The sequence below is a fragment of the Cyprinodon variegatus genome, unplaced genomic scaffold (assembly GCF_000732505.1).
Source record: "Cyprinodon variegatus isolate N-32 unplaced genomic scaffold, C_variegatus-1.0 Scaffold59, whole genome shotgun sequence".
NCBI lineage: Eukaryota > Metazoa > Chordata > Actinopteri > Cyprinodontiformes > Cyprinodontidae > Cyprinodon > Cyprinodon variegatus.
The window spans coordinates 661,324-680,101 of NW_015150512.1; the positions used below are offsets into that span (position 1 = coordinate 661,324).

General features: G+C 37.7%; 1 protein-coding gene across 1 annotated transcript in view; it reads right to left on the reverse strand.

Annotated features, from left to right (window-relative positions):
- The window catches only part of fat2 (FAT atypical cadherin 2), a 102,715-nt gene that overhangs the window by 76,007 nt on the left and 7,930 nt on the right, over nucleotides 1-18,778 (reverse strand). Inside the window, exons 2-3 of the mRNA XM_015371508.1 lie at nucleotides 4,714-7,973; nucleotides 2,121-2,432 (exon numbers count right to left, since the gene is read on the reverse strand). Of these exons, the coding sequence (XP_015226994.1) occupies nucleotides 2,121-2,432; nucleotides 4,714-7,945 (3,544 nt within the window). The 5' untranslated portion in view covers nucleotides 7,946-7,973. The remainder of the gene's footprint in view (nucleotides 1-2,120; nucleotides 2,433-4,713; nucleotides 7,974-18,778) is intronic.

An 18,778-nucleotide genomic window follows, 5' to 3' on the forward strand; every position in this document is an offset into this window, starting at 1 on the left:
GCATACAAAGATACACAGAAACACAATGAATACTTTCAACCAAAAACACTCTATTCTGCTCTCATGTTCATGAGTAAATGTATCTCAAATACAGCTGCGTTTAGACAAAAAAGGTCTCTCCTCGTATAACACAGTGGGACTGTTTCAACACCTACAGGTTCAGTCTGTTTTCCTCTTAACACAACTGGCCCTCTCTTTTCTGTAATCCCTCAGTATATTAGCCTTAGGGTGTGGACAAACAGCACAACAGATAATGGGAGAAGGACAGGACAGGACTTGAAGGGGCTTGTAATGTCAGGGCTCATGGAACTCTCTTTTGCCTGATCATGAAACTTCTCTCTGTCGACAGTGTGTGTAGATCCTGAGGTTTGACAGCCACTTCATTAGAAAACTACTTCTTTATCAACACTATATCAATATTCCAGAGGACGTTTCGAAAAGGAACTTCTAGTATACTTGCTTGCTAGTTTTGATTTCAGCTTTTGGTTCTCCCTCTGACACGCCTTCCATGCACTCCTCAAACTTGTACAAACAGAAGCTTCCAGCAACCGTTCTTGTGCAAAATCAAACTGCTGTCAGTCTTTACAGCTGCACTGTTATCCCAGGATCAAAAGGTAAAACCGGCCTTAGGGATGTACCAAACAGTAAGCAGAAGAGAGAAATGTTATCCAGACATTCTCTAAGCACAACGTGAGTTTTAATAAAGGTGGAAATAATTCAAAAGTGCAAGAGACCTATATTTCTGTTTAAGAAGTATTTATAATGGATACACAACTCACTTAAAACTGATTCATTAACCTGGGGCCACAGTTCCTGTGAACGAGTATGTAGTAAATTAGCTTCAGAAAAACACTTTATAAACACTAGAGTTTACATGTCGCGACACAATAGAATTAGTAAACAAAAATACACAACGGATTCTATCCTAACATTATTTATCAAGCAAAATAAAACAAATAGAAAAATAATGCATAAGTTACCAAATACAACCTCACTGTTATCATAGATATAACAGCTAGCTGCTATTGATCAAAAGTGGTTTCTTTCTAATGAAATCAGTCAGGGCTGTTTTTTCTAAGCAAATTCAACCCACATGGAAAATTCAAATAAATTGCACAACAAAAAAAAATAAAAATTCAATTTTAAATTATAAAGGCTTTAGTTAACATAAGGTTTGACATGAAGAAGTAAAAATGAGAATGAGTATGGCTTGTCTAAATGGATGAATAGGCAAACCTCTTCCCTCTACACAGAATATGCCAAAGTGACATAGGTTTGCAACACATTGAATAAGTCAAATAATTTAAGAAACAGTCTCCTTCGGACAACAAAAGACACAAGTTTAGCAAAACACATTTTTTAACCCATCAGTCCAGGTCATGAAGGGTAGAAAATATGGCCTTTCGGCTATAGGAAATTGATACAATGGAGTTGATCACAAAGTTGTCTCTATCCCAAATCATTCTAGAGTTAACAATCGAACCATCTGTTCAACGACCAAATCTTTTTTTCAAACCGGATCATCAACTGATCCATATACATAATGACAAGGGATCTACAGTAGAATAACTGGAATAGCCAATATAAACTCTAGATCTTTCACTGAATAAAATGCGGTTGGGAAACCTTAAAAGATATCAGAAGAAGAGAAATGCTTGCAAAACTAAATCAGGAGAAGCTAAGTTGTGATAAGGAAAAGGCAAAAATTATCCCACAAAGATAGGCGACATTGTTAAGGTCATACAAAAAACAACTGTTGCTTATATTTGGACCACATTTTCTTTTTTTATACTTCTTGGCCAGGACATCCTTGTAAAAGAAATTATAAATCTCAATATATATCTTTCCTGGTAAAAAAAAAAGGTTAAATGAAATACATGATTAAAAAAAACATTAATTCTATATGATCCTGGAATAATTTTTGCATTCTGAATTGTGTCTTTTAACGTCTGATTTGTTTCTGGTCACTGTCTTTTATATCTAACACTTCCCATTAAGACCAGATTGTAATACTTCTATAGAGAGACTTAATTAAATCAACCCAGCTGACCTCACCACGCTAACTTAATAATAAATCTCCCCTTGGTGGTCTTTGTGCTAAGCAGACTTTGTTGCAATACCTGTTTTTGGATCCACATCGAAATACGTCCGGTGAGATTCCAGGATCAGGTAGGAAAGCTTCTCCTCGGAGGAAGAGTCTGCATCCGTAGCCAACACCTGGGTTATATTGGTCACTTTATCTATGTTCTCCTGGACTGATGCGAAATACACTGGGTGGGAAAGCTCTGGAGCGTTGTCGTTAACATCCATGACCTCGAGGAAGACATGAGCCCAGGAAATTAGAGGCTCAGTTCCCAGATCTGTGGCGTAGACAGAGAGCCAGTAATGCTGCACCATCTCTCGGTCCAGGTTTTCAGCTGTACGAATCACTCCTAAGGAACATAAAAAGGGTTCAGTACATTATAATCTAGTTAATGATAAATAATTGTCCTTGAGAGAAAGCGAATGTTGGCATTTTGACCTCCATCTCCATAAGTAGGCAAATATTTTCAAAAATAATTGAAAAAATCACTCATTTCATGTGTCAGCCTGTCAAAAAAAATCTTAAGATGAACCGTGTACAGCACATATTTCCCTTCAGAAGCAGTTTAAACACACTTCAATCAGGGGAAGATTTAAAAAAAAATAGTAAAAAGAAAAAAAAAAATCAGGTAATAATTCATTGTTGTCCCACCATGACAGAGAACTCCATTTACCCTGATTTTATCTGAACCATAAGTGCAGCAGCAGGTTAATGGAATGCAGGGCCGATATGATGCGGGGTCACCAGGTATCCTTTACATGCGAACACACTGATGGAAAAATACCTGAGGGACCCCAGAGGAAATACTGCTCTGTACAATGGACATGTCTGAGCTTATCATAACTAAGAAACGACATGAGGAAATGTACTGATGTCAAAATCCTTTGAGTTTTACCACCATAAGAGCTAAAGACAGAAATCTTACTTACAATGATCTTTAAATGGTATTTTTTGACATGGTTATACCTACTTCTGAAGTTTGACTTAGTTGGCACATAAGGCTGGGAAACATGTTAGAGTTTCCCCCTTTAAATCAACTGTCATGGAAACATCCTCTCTGCAAGCTCCATTTAAATTACCATCAAGATCTCAATGTCATCCTTTGAACTTTGTCTAAACATGCTACCTCAAACTTGCGTTGTAGTTGGACTGTCACACAATTTCACACCTTAAACTGATTTGTGGAATCTGCTGGTTTATTTTTTTTAAGGGGTAAAAAGAAAACATGACATGCAAGTGGACAAACAAGTGTTAACATTTCACTGGAATCACCATGGGGGCAAGTTTACTCCCTGAAAGACTTACCCTAATTCCTGACTTTCCTTGAAATCGGTCCAAACAAAGTTTATTTTTTATATATGTGTATATTAAACTCCTAAATGAGTATTGTACATCACAGAATAAATTTAAGATGTTTGGTGTCAGTTATTTAGACAGCCCAAGCATAGGTGATACAACTGGCAAGAATAAAATATGAAAAAAATATTTATGAAGAACCTTTGCTTCTTCTGTATATTGACTGAAAAGTATGTCAACATAACTAACTGAATTATATTTAGATATTCCTTCATTTTACCAGATAAGTCTTATTCAGCTAATTAACTCAATTAAATCAATTTAATAGAAAACACTAGGTTATATGATGGGGGAGTGCTCGCCTAATGGTTAGAGCCGTGCGCTTTTGCTCCGAGAAGGTTTCAAGTACCATGTTCAATCCCCAGAGCCTGCACACTGGGTCCCTAAGCAAGTCCCTTCATCGCACACTGCTCCCCAGGCACCACACAGTAACAGCCCACTGCTCCCTAAGGGGATGGGTTAAATGCAGAGAGTGAATTTCCCCATTGTGGGATAATAAAAGGAATTTTGTTTACATTATGCTAAAATATATGTTAATTATTAATCCAATTTTCACTACAAAGAAAATCTACCATTAATAGCTGTAACTATAAAGATAAAATTTACTAGCAATACAAACTATCCATCTACCATCAATGTATGAACATGACACAGTTGTATTGTGTACCAAATAAACACAGCTGCCAAATGAGCAACTGGCATGGAAAATAATAGATAACAGCAAAAATCCTGATACTTCACATAAAAAAAAAGAAAGTTAGTAAACATTAATAATAAATGTTAATTTACAGATTGCATAGATAAAGGTAATTATCATTGCTCTTTTGAAAATATAGAAAAAAGCCTATCCATTAGTAGATTTTTTTTATATCCTTTCTTTATTTTACAAGATAAAATCTAATATATTCTTCTTTTCACACAAATGTAGTTTGAGTTAGTCTTGCTTAGTAAGTATGTTTTTTCTTCTGGAAACTATTTATTATGCACCTTGGCATCAAATTGTAGCATTTAGATTTAAATATTACACGATTTAGTTAAACTGACATGTAATTTCTTGCAAAAGAAGCCATTTCAACATAGAATTGTTGACCTTTTTGTACAGCATGCATAATTCAAACATTAAAAATAACACTAAAATTGACATTGCAAGAACAAAAGCCTCTTCATAGTTTACTTCTGGATATATTCTATCATATTTAGGTTCAAACTCATTATAAAGTGAACTTTAACTTGTGCGCTTAATTGAAATAGTGGAAAATCAAAATTTTATTTACCTGTTTCTTCATCGATAGAGAAAACTCCAAGCCCCGAGCCATCACTGATATGGTACCTCAGCACTCCGTCTCGACCCACATCTTTGTCTGAAGCTGAAACCTTCACCACGGATGTCCCCACTGCTATATCCTCCATCACTGCAGCTTCATACACAAACTCTGTGAATACTGGCTTGTGGAGGTTTTCGTTGACATCAAGAACCTCAATCTCCACAAAGCAGGAAGATGACAAGGAGCGAGGAAGGCCATGGTCTACGGCTCGAACTGTAAGATTATAAGCTGGTCTTCTCTCAAAGTCCAGCTCGCGTTCAAGGGTCAAAGCTCCAGTTGAGGAATCGAGATGGAAAATCCCTCCTTCTGTATTCTTAAGGTTGTATGTCACAAGACCTCCACTACCTATATCTAGGTCCACGCTTTCCACCCAAACGAGTAGAGTACCTACAGGAACGTCCTCTGCAACTTTTATATGATAGCTTTCTGGTATAAATTTAGGTGGATTGTCATTTATGTCCTCCAAAATTACAACAAGGTTAATGGTGGAAAACAAGTTTGGACCGAGTCTGGCTTGATCTGTGGCTTTGATCCAGAGGTCATGTCTGGTAGATTGTTCTCGATCCAAAGGAGCGGTCACAGTCACCTCTCCAGTCAGCTCATCAATTTTGAACATGTCAGTGAATGTCAGAAAGGAGTATAGGATATTTCCATTCAAATCAGAATCAATGTCTACTGCTCGAGCTGTGAAGATAACAGAGTCTTCCTCAGTATTCTCAGGTATACGAATCACATACCTGGGCTGATCAAAAACAGGAGGGTTGTCATTGACATCCGTGACGTCAACGGCAAGTAGCTTCCATGCAGATGTTGGTGGTGTTCCCAAGTCATAAACTGTGAGGTTCAGAATGTAGAACTCTTTAGTTTCTCTGTCCAAGGGGCAAACTAACCTGAGGTCCCCAGAAAACATGTCAATAGCGAAACAGCCATCTTCATTCCCTGTTGATATTGCATACACCAGCTTACTGTTAAAGCCAGAGTCTTTGTCTGTGGCCTTAAATTGAAGAATTGTGGAATTAAGTGGATGGTTCTCAGGAACATTAATAGAACTGGGAATGCTTGTAAGAATTTTGGGAGAATGTCTATTAGTGATGTGGATATCAGAGAAAGACTCCTCCTCCTGGTTGATTAAAACTGGCTTTATTGTCTCTATTAGTTTATCAGTCATCTGTTTAAAGATACCTGTTTCAAAGCAGCTCACAGTTGAATTGTCGCCTTTGTTTGTGATGGTTATTCTTACAACTGACGCTTCAGAGTGATGCTTGCCATCTGTAGCAATGACTCTGAGAGTGAATGAGACATCCTGTGGTGGGATTTGCTTTTTAAGAATGATTGCTCCAGACACTGGATCAATATCAAAGATTTGGGGCTCATTCCCTGACTCTATAATGTACTGGAGCTGCTGCAGCTCATCTAAATCAATGGCTGAAACCTCGGCAAGTGTGCTTCCCACTGTTAAATCAAGTGGTATGGTGATGTTGCAGCCAACTCTCTCAAATAGAGGAATGTTGTCATTCAAGTTGATTAGGGTTATTGTTACTGGGCATTCAGTGACTTGACTGAAGGGGCTACCACTGTCAGATGCCCAGACTCTCAAGTGATACCGTCGCTTCATCAGCTCATAATCCAGGTGATCAGAGGTTGAGATAATGCCTGTAAATGAATCTATGGTGAAAGGTACAGGACCTGAATTAGCAATGGAGAAGGTAACAAAGCCATTTTTGCCTTCATCGATGTCCAAAGCAGCAACTTTAAGAACACTGCTGCCAACAGGCAGGTTTTCATCCACTGTAGCTTGATAAGATGTTTGTTTAAACTGGGGGCTGTTATCATTTTCATCAGTTATCTTGACCACAATATGAGTCTCTGCTTCACCATGATTTGCGACCACATCAAATTCGTATCGATTTTTTTTTTCATAGTCAAATTTTTCTGCTGTTATTATAATCCCAGTTCTAGAATTTATTTTAAAGTTCAAGCTGTCTAGATTATCTTTAATGCCAAATGTAACATTTTGAGGGGATGAGGTGACAGAGACTTTTATAACATGAGTTTTAGGAGGGGAGAACTCACTTAAGGTGATGATGTAGGTGTCCTCTACAAAACTTAAAGGCCTGTAATGATCAGCAGGAATATGTACTTTTGTAATTGGAGAGAGGAGGCTTGGAGAGCTCATATCTGTGGCTTGAAGAGACAGGTTTAGCCCAAAAGGACTTTGAGACCAGACAATCTTCTTTGTCGAAATCAGTTCGAAGTTGGTGTTTTGCACACCAGAAGGAACTATCTCGAAACACTGTTGGGGATCACCGGTAACAATATCAAGGGATTTCACAGGCTTAACTCCTGCTTCCACTTGGATGCTGATATCTACATTTCCATCTACAGAGACTTTAGGTTTAGGAGGTGTGATTAATGGCGACTCCTTAGGCCTTTTTTGTATGTTAACTGTAACACGAGCCGTATTTCCATATTTTTTAATGCCTGATATCTTTTTCGTTCTGTCTTCTGCTAATACTGTAAGGTCATATTTCTGCATCCTTGTGTGGTTAAGTTTCTTAATGAGGGTGACTGTGCCGGTGAAGGGGTCGACAGAAAATGGATGAGATTGGCTCGTAAAGGAGTAAAAAAACTCAGCATTGCTCCCAATGTCGGCATCTGTAGCACTGACTTTGACCACATTCGACTTGAGCGGAGTGTCTTCACTGATGTTCACATTGTATGATGCCGGATAGAACAGAGGCTTTAAGTCATTAGTGTCAAGCACTTGGACAAACACCTTTGTCTTTGCTTGAAAATCAAAAGTGCTTTCTGTTGCTTCCACAGTGAGAGTGTAGCTATCTCTGACCTCTCTGTTTAGCAGAGCTGAGTTACTGCTGCGAGTTTTGATCCTCAGGAAAGAGAAGTCCCCAACCGAGAGAGCCTCTGCTTGGAACAGATCATCATCGTCACCTGCAACAATCTTATATTTAATGTCCCAAAGTGGATCTGTCAGCTGAATACCCATCTTCACAGGCATCTCAACGTACATCCTCGGAGCAGAATTTTCTTTAATGGTGGCATTGTAAAGATGGTGTGTGAAGCTTAACGGAGAGGTGTCTTTTCCTTTATCCCTTACTCCATGACACTGTGCAAAAAGGAAAAATATGACTAAAATAAAGAAGGTTCCTCTTGATGTAGCCATTTCGGTACCTCGTTGTCTAACCGCAGACCTGTAAGAAGAAAGAAAAGGAGATGGATTAAAATATATTAAAAATAAATTAGGAGTAAGAGAGGCATTGGAGGACAACCAGTCAAGTCCTTTAGACATGTTTGAATCAACTTGTTCATCTCTACATAATACACTTGTAGTCATAACTAATACCCACATTATTATGTATACACATTACACATTTGTACAACAGCAGAGGGCCTTCAATACTGTTGTGTGTCTGACTTGTCCTAACTTGCCACTGCAAAAAAAAGAAACTGTGCAACAAGTAAAACTGTCTTTCAAGGTATTTGAGCTGTTTCAGAAAGAAAAGCAGTCAGGTATCGTCCTTATAATTATTTTTTTTATGATCTAACAACAAGAAACAACTTTTCTTCAAAGTGACTCCTGTCTCTGCTTTGGTGGTTGGTTCTTCACTGACTTAGTATCTTGCAGTTGACAGGAAAGGGTTAAACAGGTATTTTCAGTAAAACAGGTGATGAATACTTCATAATGTATGCATTAACAGCTGAGTCATCAAACTGCTTAATTTATCCCATGTTGAATAGAAGAGCCCGGCTGACCTCTGGTCATGAAGTGAACAGAGGTCAGCCAGATATGAACTGCTGGTTAAGTGATCATGAAAAAAAATTAGTAACTAATTTAAAAAAAAAAAGGGAAATCTCACAATGATACAATTCAGCATAAAGCAAAATGTAAATCAAATTAAAGCAAATGTGTCAGTGTACGTAGTAGCTATATTAGGAAAGCCTCTTCATTTTCATATCTGGTCATAAGACCCACCTTTTTGACATTTAAACCAGTTTGAAATGCTAATCAATTTTAGTTTCTTCTTGTCAATGGTGTATTTCAATGCAGATAATGACACAACCAGGCTAACCAATCATCTTTTATTGTCACTCAAGGTGCATGACAGGTTGTCGCAGGAATATTTTATATGAACCACAACCTGGGAAACTAAAACTAACCCATTCCCTACACAAACCCTGAGTTCTAAACCTAAACAAACACCACTATAAATATTACCAAGCTTCAAACAGCAACTTTGCAGGCTAAAATTTTCGTCACAGGCAACATATGTGTCACATGACACAGTGTTTGCAACGTGTCATGCACTCTGCACGTCAATATAAGATGAGAGGGGTACCCCTGTCTCTTCAGTATCTGATTTGCAGGGGTCTTGACCAAGCATCAATATTTGGCAAGTTGAGTTTAAGAATGTGTTATTTTATGTGACAAGTTTTTATTTATTTCTACTATTGATGAGTATCCTATTTGTTCAACATCCATCTGACTCATTCATCCTTTTTGCCAAGGACTTTGATCAATGCCTGCTGTTTAAAGTACTTTATAGAAAGCTTGGTTTGGCTATTATTATTTAAAAAAATTAATATGCAATACTTCCAATTGTTCTGATCCACACTGGGGAAAACTGACTCATAAAAACTATGAACAATATAGATTCCTGAAAAAAATAAAAATAAATGGAATAAACCTCTTGTTGTTAGATATTATTTATTGAAGTCACAGCAATATCTCCTTTAAAGAGACTAGGACATGGCAAATCATTAATTGATCCAAAGCAGGTAGAAAAATATTCCTCAACTTGGGCACAAAATACCAGTTTGCATAAAATATATAGAAAATATGTGCAAAATGGGCACAACTTTAAAGTTATAAAACGGCAAATATAACATGCATCTTTCCTACACACATTAACATTGGTTTTGTATAGCAGGCAAATAATGAACTTCTGGGATGCTGTTTAAAAACCATGGTAATGCCAGAAAATCACCACCCTGATCAAATTTGCCTAGAGCAATGATCAAATGTCCAATCAGACTCACTAGAGGTGTGTGCAAAAAGAACGTCATGCAGATTAAACTTGAACCAAGAGATTTTATTATGAAATACCAATTGGGGTATATCTTTAGGTATGCTACTATCTTGGAATTAGAACTATTTAATGAAACTATCTTGAAGCCTAAAATAAAAATAAATAAAGTGACACTGCTTACCTTTTATGTTTAATCTCTCTATGTTCAACAATGAGGAAGTTCTGACTGTATGCTGTTGATCTTAATCTGTACAATAACCCATTATGTTAATATCTTGATGGTGTTTAAACAGTTATATAACCATTGCTGTCAAAAAGCACTGGAGCCAGGATCCACATAGATCCAAATAAGATTTTAACACAAAGCAAAGACACCAACATGTGCAAGAAAACAACCATTTTCAACTGGGCAACAATGTGGCACATAGCCCAAAAAATAACTCTAATTGCAATGGATACAGTGGAATAAATTATGAATGATATTCCATATTAGGATAATATATTTTGTTACCCTGCCTCTCGCCCGTAGATAGCTGGAGATAGGCAGCAACCGCCGTGACCCCAGCTGGGATAAAGCATGACAGATGAAGGTATGAAGGTAATTTCGAACCCTAATCTATCATAGTTATGCTTTTAATGTTGAAAGGTATGAAATATACCTTTTATAATTGATATATTTTAAAATAGAATGTCTTATTACCCACAAAGTACCCAGGAATTGTGTTGTTTAAATGTGTAGAACATAGTTACTGTAAGTGTTAATTAGTTTGACAAGTGCATTTTTAAATTTCGTGGACTCTCAGGCGAAGACAATGGTGCAGCTCTACATTAACAACATCTGGTTGTGTGTTTCGGTTGATAGGATAGGAGGAACCTGGACAGACCTGGCAGGCTCACGTGAGTAGTAAGGGTATGCTGGGAACGTCCGGCAAGTTCAGGGTGTGAAGGCTTCGGGGACGGCTGAGATCCACCCTGAGTACAAAAGGACTCTAAATATTTTATGAGATGTTAAGGCCTCCATAAGAAGGGGGACCAGGGGGTGTGCTTTAACTATAGAGGTATCACACTTCACAGCCTTCCTGGGAAGGTCTATGCCAGGGTGCTGGAGAAGAGACTGGCTGATTGTGGAACATTAGTCTGCATGATGGTTTTTGTGGAACACTGGACCAGCTCCATACCCTCTACAGGGTGCTTTAGCTTCATGGGAGTTTGCCCCACTGGTCCGCATATGTTTTGTGAACGAGGAGAAATAATTAAACTGTGTCACTCATGGTGCCCTGTGGGAGGAAGAGTCACTGGATGGGCCTTCATTGGGGCCCATCCAGTGGAGGTACAGACTGAGCAGGAGTTTGATTCACATTGCTGCCATTTAGTCTGACCTGTTTACCGGAGCATGTCAGACCAATAGGGCTAGCCTCTATCACTGGTCGTGTTCATACTGTAATCTTTATGAACAGGTTTGATAAGCCTAGCGGAGGGCCGGAGGGAGTTTGGAGACAAGCAGATTTTTTTGTACCTTCTTTTTTGTGGATGACATGGTTCTGCTGGCTCCCTCCTGCCGAGTCCAGAAAAGCCTTGATGAAGATCATCTCCTTTTTGACAACATAGTATCTCACGGCAGAAATACAATTATTTTTTTTTCAACATACTATATTAAAGGTAAATGGTTTAATGACCAACCAGAGTAGGGAGGCTTAAGCAGGAGATGAGGACTGATATATGTCTGACTATGAACACAATTCTCAGTCCTATTTGGCTTTCATCCTGGCTAATTGATGTTTGCTTTAATAAAGAGCAAAGAAGAGAGTATGAGCCATATGCAATGGTTCAATCTTTAAAAATTGTCCGTCGAGGCTGTGTAGGTGGCAGAGTCCATTGGGGGCCAGAGTCACAGGCCATATTGGGAGCCCTCAGGTCACTTTAGAAGTGGAGCAAGAGCTTGTTCCACATTTCTGGCATTTAATCGGATCTGTTCCTAGAGCATGGTGAACTCCAGCAACCCATTGTGAAAGCAGAAAACCATTAGTCCTTTCTAACCTAAACTTTGTAAATTTCGATCTTTGTTTTTACTAGAATTTATACATGATTGGTTAAGATCCAGGAGAGATATGAGATTTTCTAAATTCAGAGTAATCAACATTTATCCAATTAATTTTATTCTTGGTTTAAGGAAAAAAAATAATCTGATACATACACATACTTAATACCACTGGAGCATCCAGTTATATAGCACTGGAGCATCCAGTTATATAATCAAAAGTGAAAGAAGCAAACAAAGAATGTTTACAAATACCCGTGTCATATTTTAATCCTTAACTCTATCTGGGATTTGAAAAAAGTTCTCTGATACACAATATGTTAAGCATGCAGGTGTTTGGCACTGGTGGTTTCAGTTATGGATGCCTGGTATGCTGGATTTTATCTCTATTCAGTCGGTGACAGGTATTCAGATTATAAGCATCAGGGTGCCACTTGGATTTAAAAATCTATTTAAAGAATCTTGTGAATGTAGGAAAAACATAATTCCAGTCTTATGGTAGAATATAACATGTGCTTGATTATACAATAAAAATGACAATTTTATTCTTTCTCAGGAATGTAGCTTAAAAGTATTGCCATAATGATAAGGAAATCTATCTACCCATCGATTTTCTTCCGTTTAATCCTCTCAAGGGTCAAAGTGGGGCCGGTGCCTATCTCTGGTAGTCTATCGGGGGGGAGATGAGGTACATCGTGGACAGGTCACCAGCCCACCGGAGTGCAACATTGAGAAACACAAAGACACACAACAATGCACAAACAGTCTCATACCTAAGGACAATTTAGAGTCGCCAATTAACCGTCAGTCATGTTTTTGGACTGTGGAAGGAAGCTGGAGTACCTGGAGAGACCCCACGCATGCACACTCCATGCGGAAAGACCCCATGAATCGAAACCAGAACATTCTTGCTACAAAGCAACAGTGCTATCCACTGCACCACTTATACGATAATAAAAAGAGTTTTGTCTACACAAACACCATGATCTACATCCTTTAGTAGCAGTAGCTAGAGATAAAAAGTTATTTCTGAACTTCCTTAAACTAGAGGAAAAAAAAGCTACATGAAACAAGAAACCAAAAAAAAACTATACAAAACAAAACATAGATTATATATAATAGGTTATCTTGTAAACAAATGTATGGTTAACGATGATCTATATTTAAATTTTTGCCTGCTATTAAACACAAAATAATTAGCTACTGTACATAGACAAGAAGAAAATCCAGAAGCAAACTCCAGCTGGACGTCACATCTGTCCTTTTGTTTTTTGCAAAATGGTATGATCTGATATCTTCATGTGTGATTGTCCACAAGGCTGCCAAGCTGTCAGTCAAAACAAAGTTCAGTAATGAGCAGGGTGGAGCCACTAAGTGACAAATAAAAACTGGTGCCAGCTTTTTAAGTGGAAGTTGCTACAAAGCATAATGTTTTAGAGCTGATTGTTTTGGAGTATGACACATTACTAACAATCACCAAAGAAAATACATTCAAGCACAATACACAGAGGCGCACCTTGTCAACAGGCAAACCAAGCAACTGCTTGGAGCCCCGAGCCGCTGGGGGGCCCCCGAGAGCCAGCTACTGTACACCCGGTAGATACAGCAACAGGCGAGCATGAAGTGGCAACGCTAAAGTGACTGAGGAGATGCACAACTGCATTTAAAAATTCAGATTGGATGACATCCCTTAATAAAAATGAACGTAGCCTAGCGAATGGGTGACGTTGTAGGCCTATCGTTCAGTAAATTGGAAAGCAATTATGTAACTAAGCTGAAGGAAAATGATTCATTTTCCATGTCTCAAGAGAGACTTTCAGGACTGGCGCTTATTTCTATAGAGTATAGTGTGCGAAGGTCTTTGGATCTGGAGGACTTAGGCCCCGTCCACACGAAGTCAAAACGAACACGAAACGCTAATATTTTCCAGAACGTTTGTCGTAAAGACGGAGACGTAAAATAAATGTGATCGACCACACGAATGCATCAAAACGCTGCAAAATGTATGCCAGGCCTGTAAGTGGCGCTGTGGTGCCAAAGCAAAAATAGGCGACGAAATGTTGGGCATGCGCACTAATATTTATACATGGTTGCCCTGCGGGTCCATTTACGTGGTTCAGTCAAATTCAGGTGATGAACTATGTGGTCGATATTGCTCTGTTCTTCCTGGAGATATTCCAGAAGAAGAAGATTCTGTTGTAAGCCCGACAGCAGGGTGAGTAGCATGAGCAGCAACCATTCAACACAGTACGGCGCCATTGTTGTTGTGATACTGTGTCGCGCATGCGTGTTTAGAGGCGACGCTATGACGCATGCGTGTAAAAAAAAAATGCGGTCAGACCTTAAAGATGGAAATGCAAAAACGGCGTTTCAAAATCTTCCCACTCTGAAGGCTTAATAAAAAAAAGATTGTTTACAGACCCCCGAAACGCCGGCTTCGTATGGATGAGAGGCTAGTTTGGTGAAAAATTTGTGCGTTTAGGCCAGGGTTCGGCTTCGTGTGGACGGGGCCTCAGTGTCTGCATTTGCACAAGCCAAGGCCCGTAAGCAGCAATTCTGGAAGCAGTATAGGATCCCAATAATTCCACGACACTTACTATACTTTATATTTTGTACAAAGTTTATATTGGGTTTTTAAAGTAATTTACTGTTTTTTTTATTTTATTATACATTTATTTTAATTTATTAGTTTATTCTTTACTTTTATTCTTTTATATTTTCCAAAATAACAAGGCTGTTCATGTTTAGAACATTTGGAATAAAAAAAGGTTTTATTTAATACATTTTTCATTGGTGTCAGATTATTTATAGCCTAACATAATGGTGATGAACACTGGTCAGTAGGGCCCCCTAGGATTTTTTGCTTGGGGCCCCCACAGACTCTAGAATCTCCTCTGACAATACACAATAGATTATGGGCCTTACACAGGGGAACATTGGTATGTGAAACTCGGAATTGAACCTATTGCCAGACAGCACGTAGATCACAATAGATTCAGAATATGTGTTCCTTAGACTGTGAAAGCTTTTCCACCCAAAACAACATGCACCCCAACACTCAATCAATGACAGCTGAATAAAGGCCCTGCCCCTGTAAGGCCAAGCATTTGCAGATAATCAATGGAAAGATGTTTCTCAGGCTTTATTTTCAGAAATGACTTTCAGTTAGTTTCTTGAGTTTCATTTTTGTAGCCATGCCTACTTTAACAATAAGTTAGATTTTGGGTCTGCAAGGTGACCATGCCTAGACTTCAAGATAGCAATAGCCCTTGTGTGGACTCACAACAGTGGGAGATAGGAAGTAGCAGACGTTTATGTTACTCTGTAATATCTATTTGTCAAGTCGATTCTAAGTTATTGAAATAATTATGTGAACGTAAAAATGGGACAATCACATTATGAGTTATAATGTACATTTGAATTTAAAAAATAAGCTAGAAACCCTAGACATACATGGTTATAAGATGAAAGGAGACATTTTGAAGTAGCTGAAAGAAAGAGTTTACAGTATTAGCAAATAAAAATTGCCATTTCCATATGCTATGATAAACTTAAGCGGATTTAAAATAAATCCTGCAAAAACGGAATAAATTATAACACTTGATTAGCTAATCCAAGAAGTGAAAGTTAAGGTTTTTGTTTGTTTTTATTCAGTATTATTAAAGTGTTAAAAGATTCACAGAGGCTAAGATGATTCCTGAGATGTATTAACAGGCTTTAGCTTGATATATTTTCTAACATATACCATAAATGACCAATGATCCAAACGTTTTGTAATTTAAGTTGCCTGATTACAATGCAGGACATAAATATTTTATGGCAACAAACAGTTAGTATTTCACAGCAGAAACACAATTATTTGTTCAACTATTACTATAATAAATGCTAATCCTTTAATTACCGTACAGAAGAGGGTGACTTAGGATTGGTGATGAGGATTAATTACTGTCTGATTACAAACACCATTCTCTGCAAGTCTAATCTAGGCTTTATCAAACATGTAATGAATCCAACAAACAGTCCTATTCACCTTTCATCCAGGCTAACAGAGCTTTGCTCTTTTACAGCAAAGAAGAGTATATTGAGTCGTCTGTTATGTTCAGAATCTTCAAAACATCATAGATTAATACAAACAAAACTATTTTTTCTATAAACTAGTTATTAGTTAAACTGGATTTGTTTAAAGCTCGTCAGGGGCCGTCTCATCTTTTCTTGTTAATTTCCTGGTATGCTTTCAATCAAACATATCATGCTTTAGGGCAGAGGCTCCAGGATGTAACTGTTAAATACACATACACCCCCACCCCCTTTTTGCGTGTGCCAGCAAGCTACCTGCAGCCACATGTTTGGCTCCCGCTTGCTGGGTCACATTTCGACATCACCCCCCATGCCTTCCAGCAGAGATGGGGAGATGTTCCTCCAGCCTGTCTTCACCCTAACAACCTCCAGCCGTCAGTGAAAGCATGATTACTTGGAACTTTCTGCTGTGTAAAGACCTACATTAAACACACACAGAGAAACACAATGCACTCAAGTCCTCTGAAGTTTAAAAGCCCCTGGCTGTTCTTGTTCCGACAGATTTTAAGCATAGTTGATTATAACCAGGTAAGTACAATAGTTTTAATCTTATCTGAAATATAAGAGACGATGTAGAAAAAAAGGTTAATATTTTTAGTTAATACAGGTAGATTTTATCTGAGGCTGTTTTACATGGAGCTGTAGTTCTACTATAATGATCCATGGATCCATTTTAGAATAGGATATGTCTTAACTTGCACTTGCACTTACTTTTTATCTTCAATTGGGAAAACCTGTTTCAAAGTTATTTCCTGTTTTTAGAATATAACTAACTTTTAAACTATTAATCATAAACTTTGGACTTAACCTTCTTAGGTCCAGTAACAGATTGAAAAAAAGAAGAAAGAAAAAAAAAAACAGCACTGGAACATCAAGCCACTGTCTGGGAAGTCTGAAAAAAGTTTTCTTCCAAGGGTTGCTGAAGGCTTGTGTTCCCAGGTTTAGGCTTGTAAGTCATATTTTGCAATAATATTGGGAAAGAACTTGTTGCTCAGAGATACATTTGGTTTACTATATGCAAACCTCTGAGTAGATGATGTTGAAATACATACTGACCAGCAGAAAGTAAAAGGGGGCCGGATTAGTAATAATAAAACATGCATGCCTTTGTACAAAGCACATATTTCAATTCCTGCAATTTGGGCCAAGGTAAAATATATTCAAGCTGTACAGCAACACTTATGCAGGTATGAAATCAGGAATATCTATTTGTTTAAGTGCAATTTATATCTATATATTCCTCATAATTCATTATACAAAAAAAAAACCCTATCTACAAACTGAGGCGAGCCTTTTGACCCATCAAGCTAAAAAGGCCATCATTCTATGAATTGTCTGTTGCCTATATTGAATTTATTGATTGATATTGTACCATGGTCTTCTGTAAAAAGAGAGTTTTCCTCTCCACTGTTGCTGCATGCATGCAACAGTGGGACAACGCACATTATTGTACACTATCTCTAGATGTTTATGCAGGTGGAGTGAAATAAAGATCAATCATTCAATCATTTCTGGGATTTAAATCTTTTGAACACATTTTTCGTGACTCTGTAAAGTGCCTTAAGATAACATGTGTTGTGAATTAGCTATAAGACTAAACTAAATCAACCTGAATTTGATTCTAACAGCAACATTTTCAAGATATTTCAACACCAGAAGGATAACCTAGTCCCTACACAAAGTCTCCTCTAGGTTCCACTTAAACTAAGACTCAAACAGAGAAGATACAAAGTAAGACATGCAGAATCAGAATGCATAATGATTAGAAGCATTCTTTCTTTTTTTATAAGAAGGAGCAGCACTCTTAGATGTCTGGCCATGCTACAGAGGAAGATCATTTTAGTCTCCAGTAATTGGAGTCCAGCTTTTTGAAAATGATTTATCTCTCACAATTTTCATCAAATTTTGTGAGGGATCCCATCTCCGGAGATGGACTGGAGAATGTAAAGGTTGTTCTTCACCCTGACGATCAGAGAAATGCTCTCATTCTGAAGATTAAGTCCTAATCTGTTTATTTAACTCCAACTCTACTCTGCAAAGACTTATGGAGAAAACACCAAGAGACTTTTATTCTTCCAAATGACGCTGAGACTAAAGGAGGAATATTGGATGAATGGAACAACGATTGTCACTTTATCAGTAACAGGGTTGGAGTGGCCATTGGGAATACAGGGAATTTGCCTGGTGAGCTGTCGCTCATTTTTGGGATGGCCCAAGGCTGTCTTAATGTAATCAAAACTCATTATCATTTCATTCATTATTCTACTTAAAATAGTTTTTCAATTTACCAAATAAAAATGTAAAAATGGATTTATAAATGTATCACATCTACTGCAGCAATAAACAACATGAGGTCCATTTTTCACTTTGTTAGGTAACCTTTTTGCCAAATCATTTTAATTTTTTTTTATTTTTTTTTTTTTTACACTTATTAATTTCTTACCCTATATATTTCTTGTTGCAATCTCTTAACATGCTTATATGTCCTCTGGTATGCTGTGTGTCTCCCCATAAGATAGAACTTATCAAGGTAGCCCCCATTTTTTGGACCCAGTCCAGCCCTGACTGGTAATACAAATACAGGACATCTGTCTTAGTGCAGAAATGCAACATTATGCCTCTCTCTGCTTCCTCTGTGATTGTGTTCATCACATAAACCTTTGTCCTTTTATTTTGTACTATTATTAAACCTCCATCATTTAAAAGAAAGAAGTAGACTTGGTTGTGACAATATCTCTGTCATTATATAAAGGTGCTGTTCTACTGCTCTTTCAAAAGAAGACTAAGAGAAGAAACTGAGAAAGTTTAGTTTCATAAAGTCAAATCAAGACTCTTCAGATAAACTTCCCTTTCT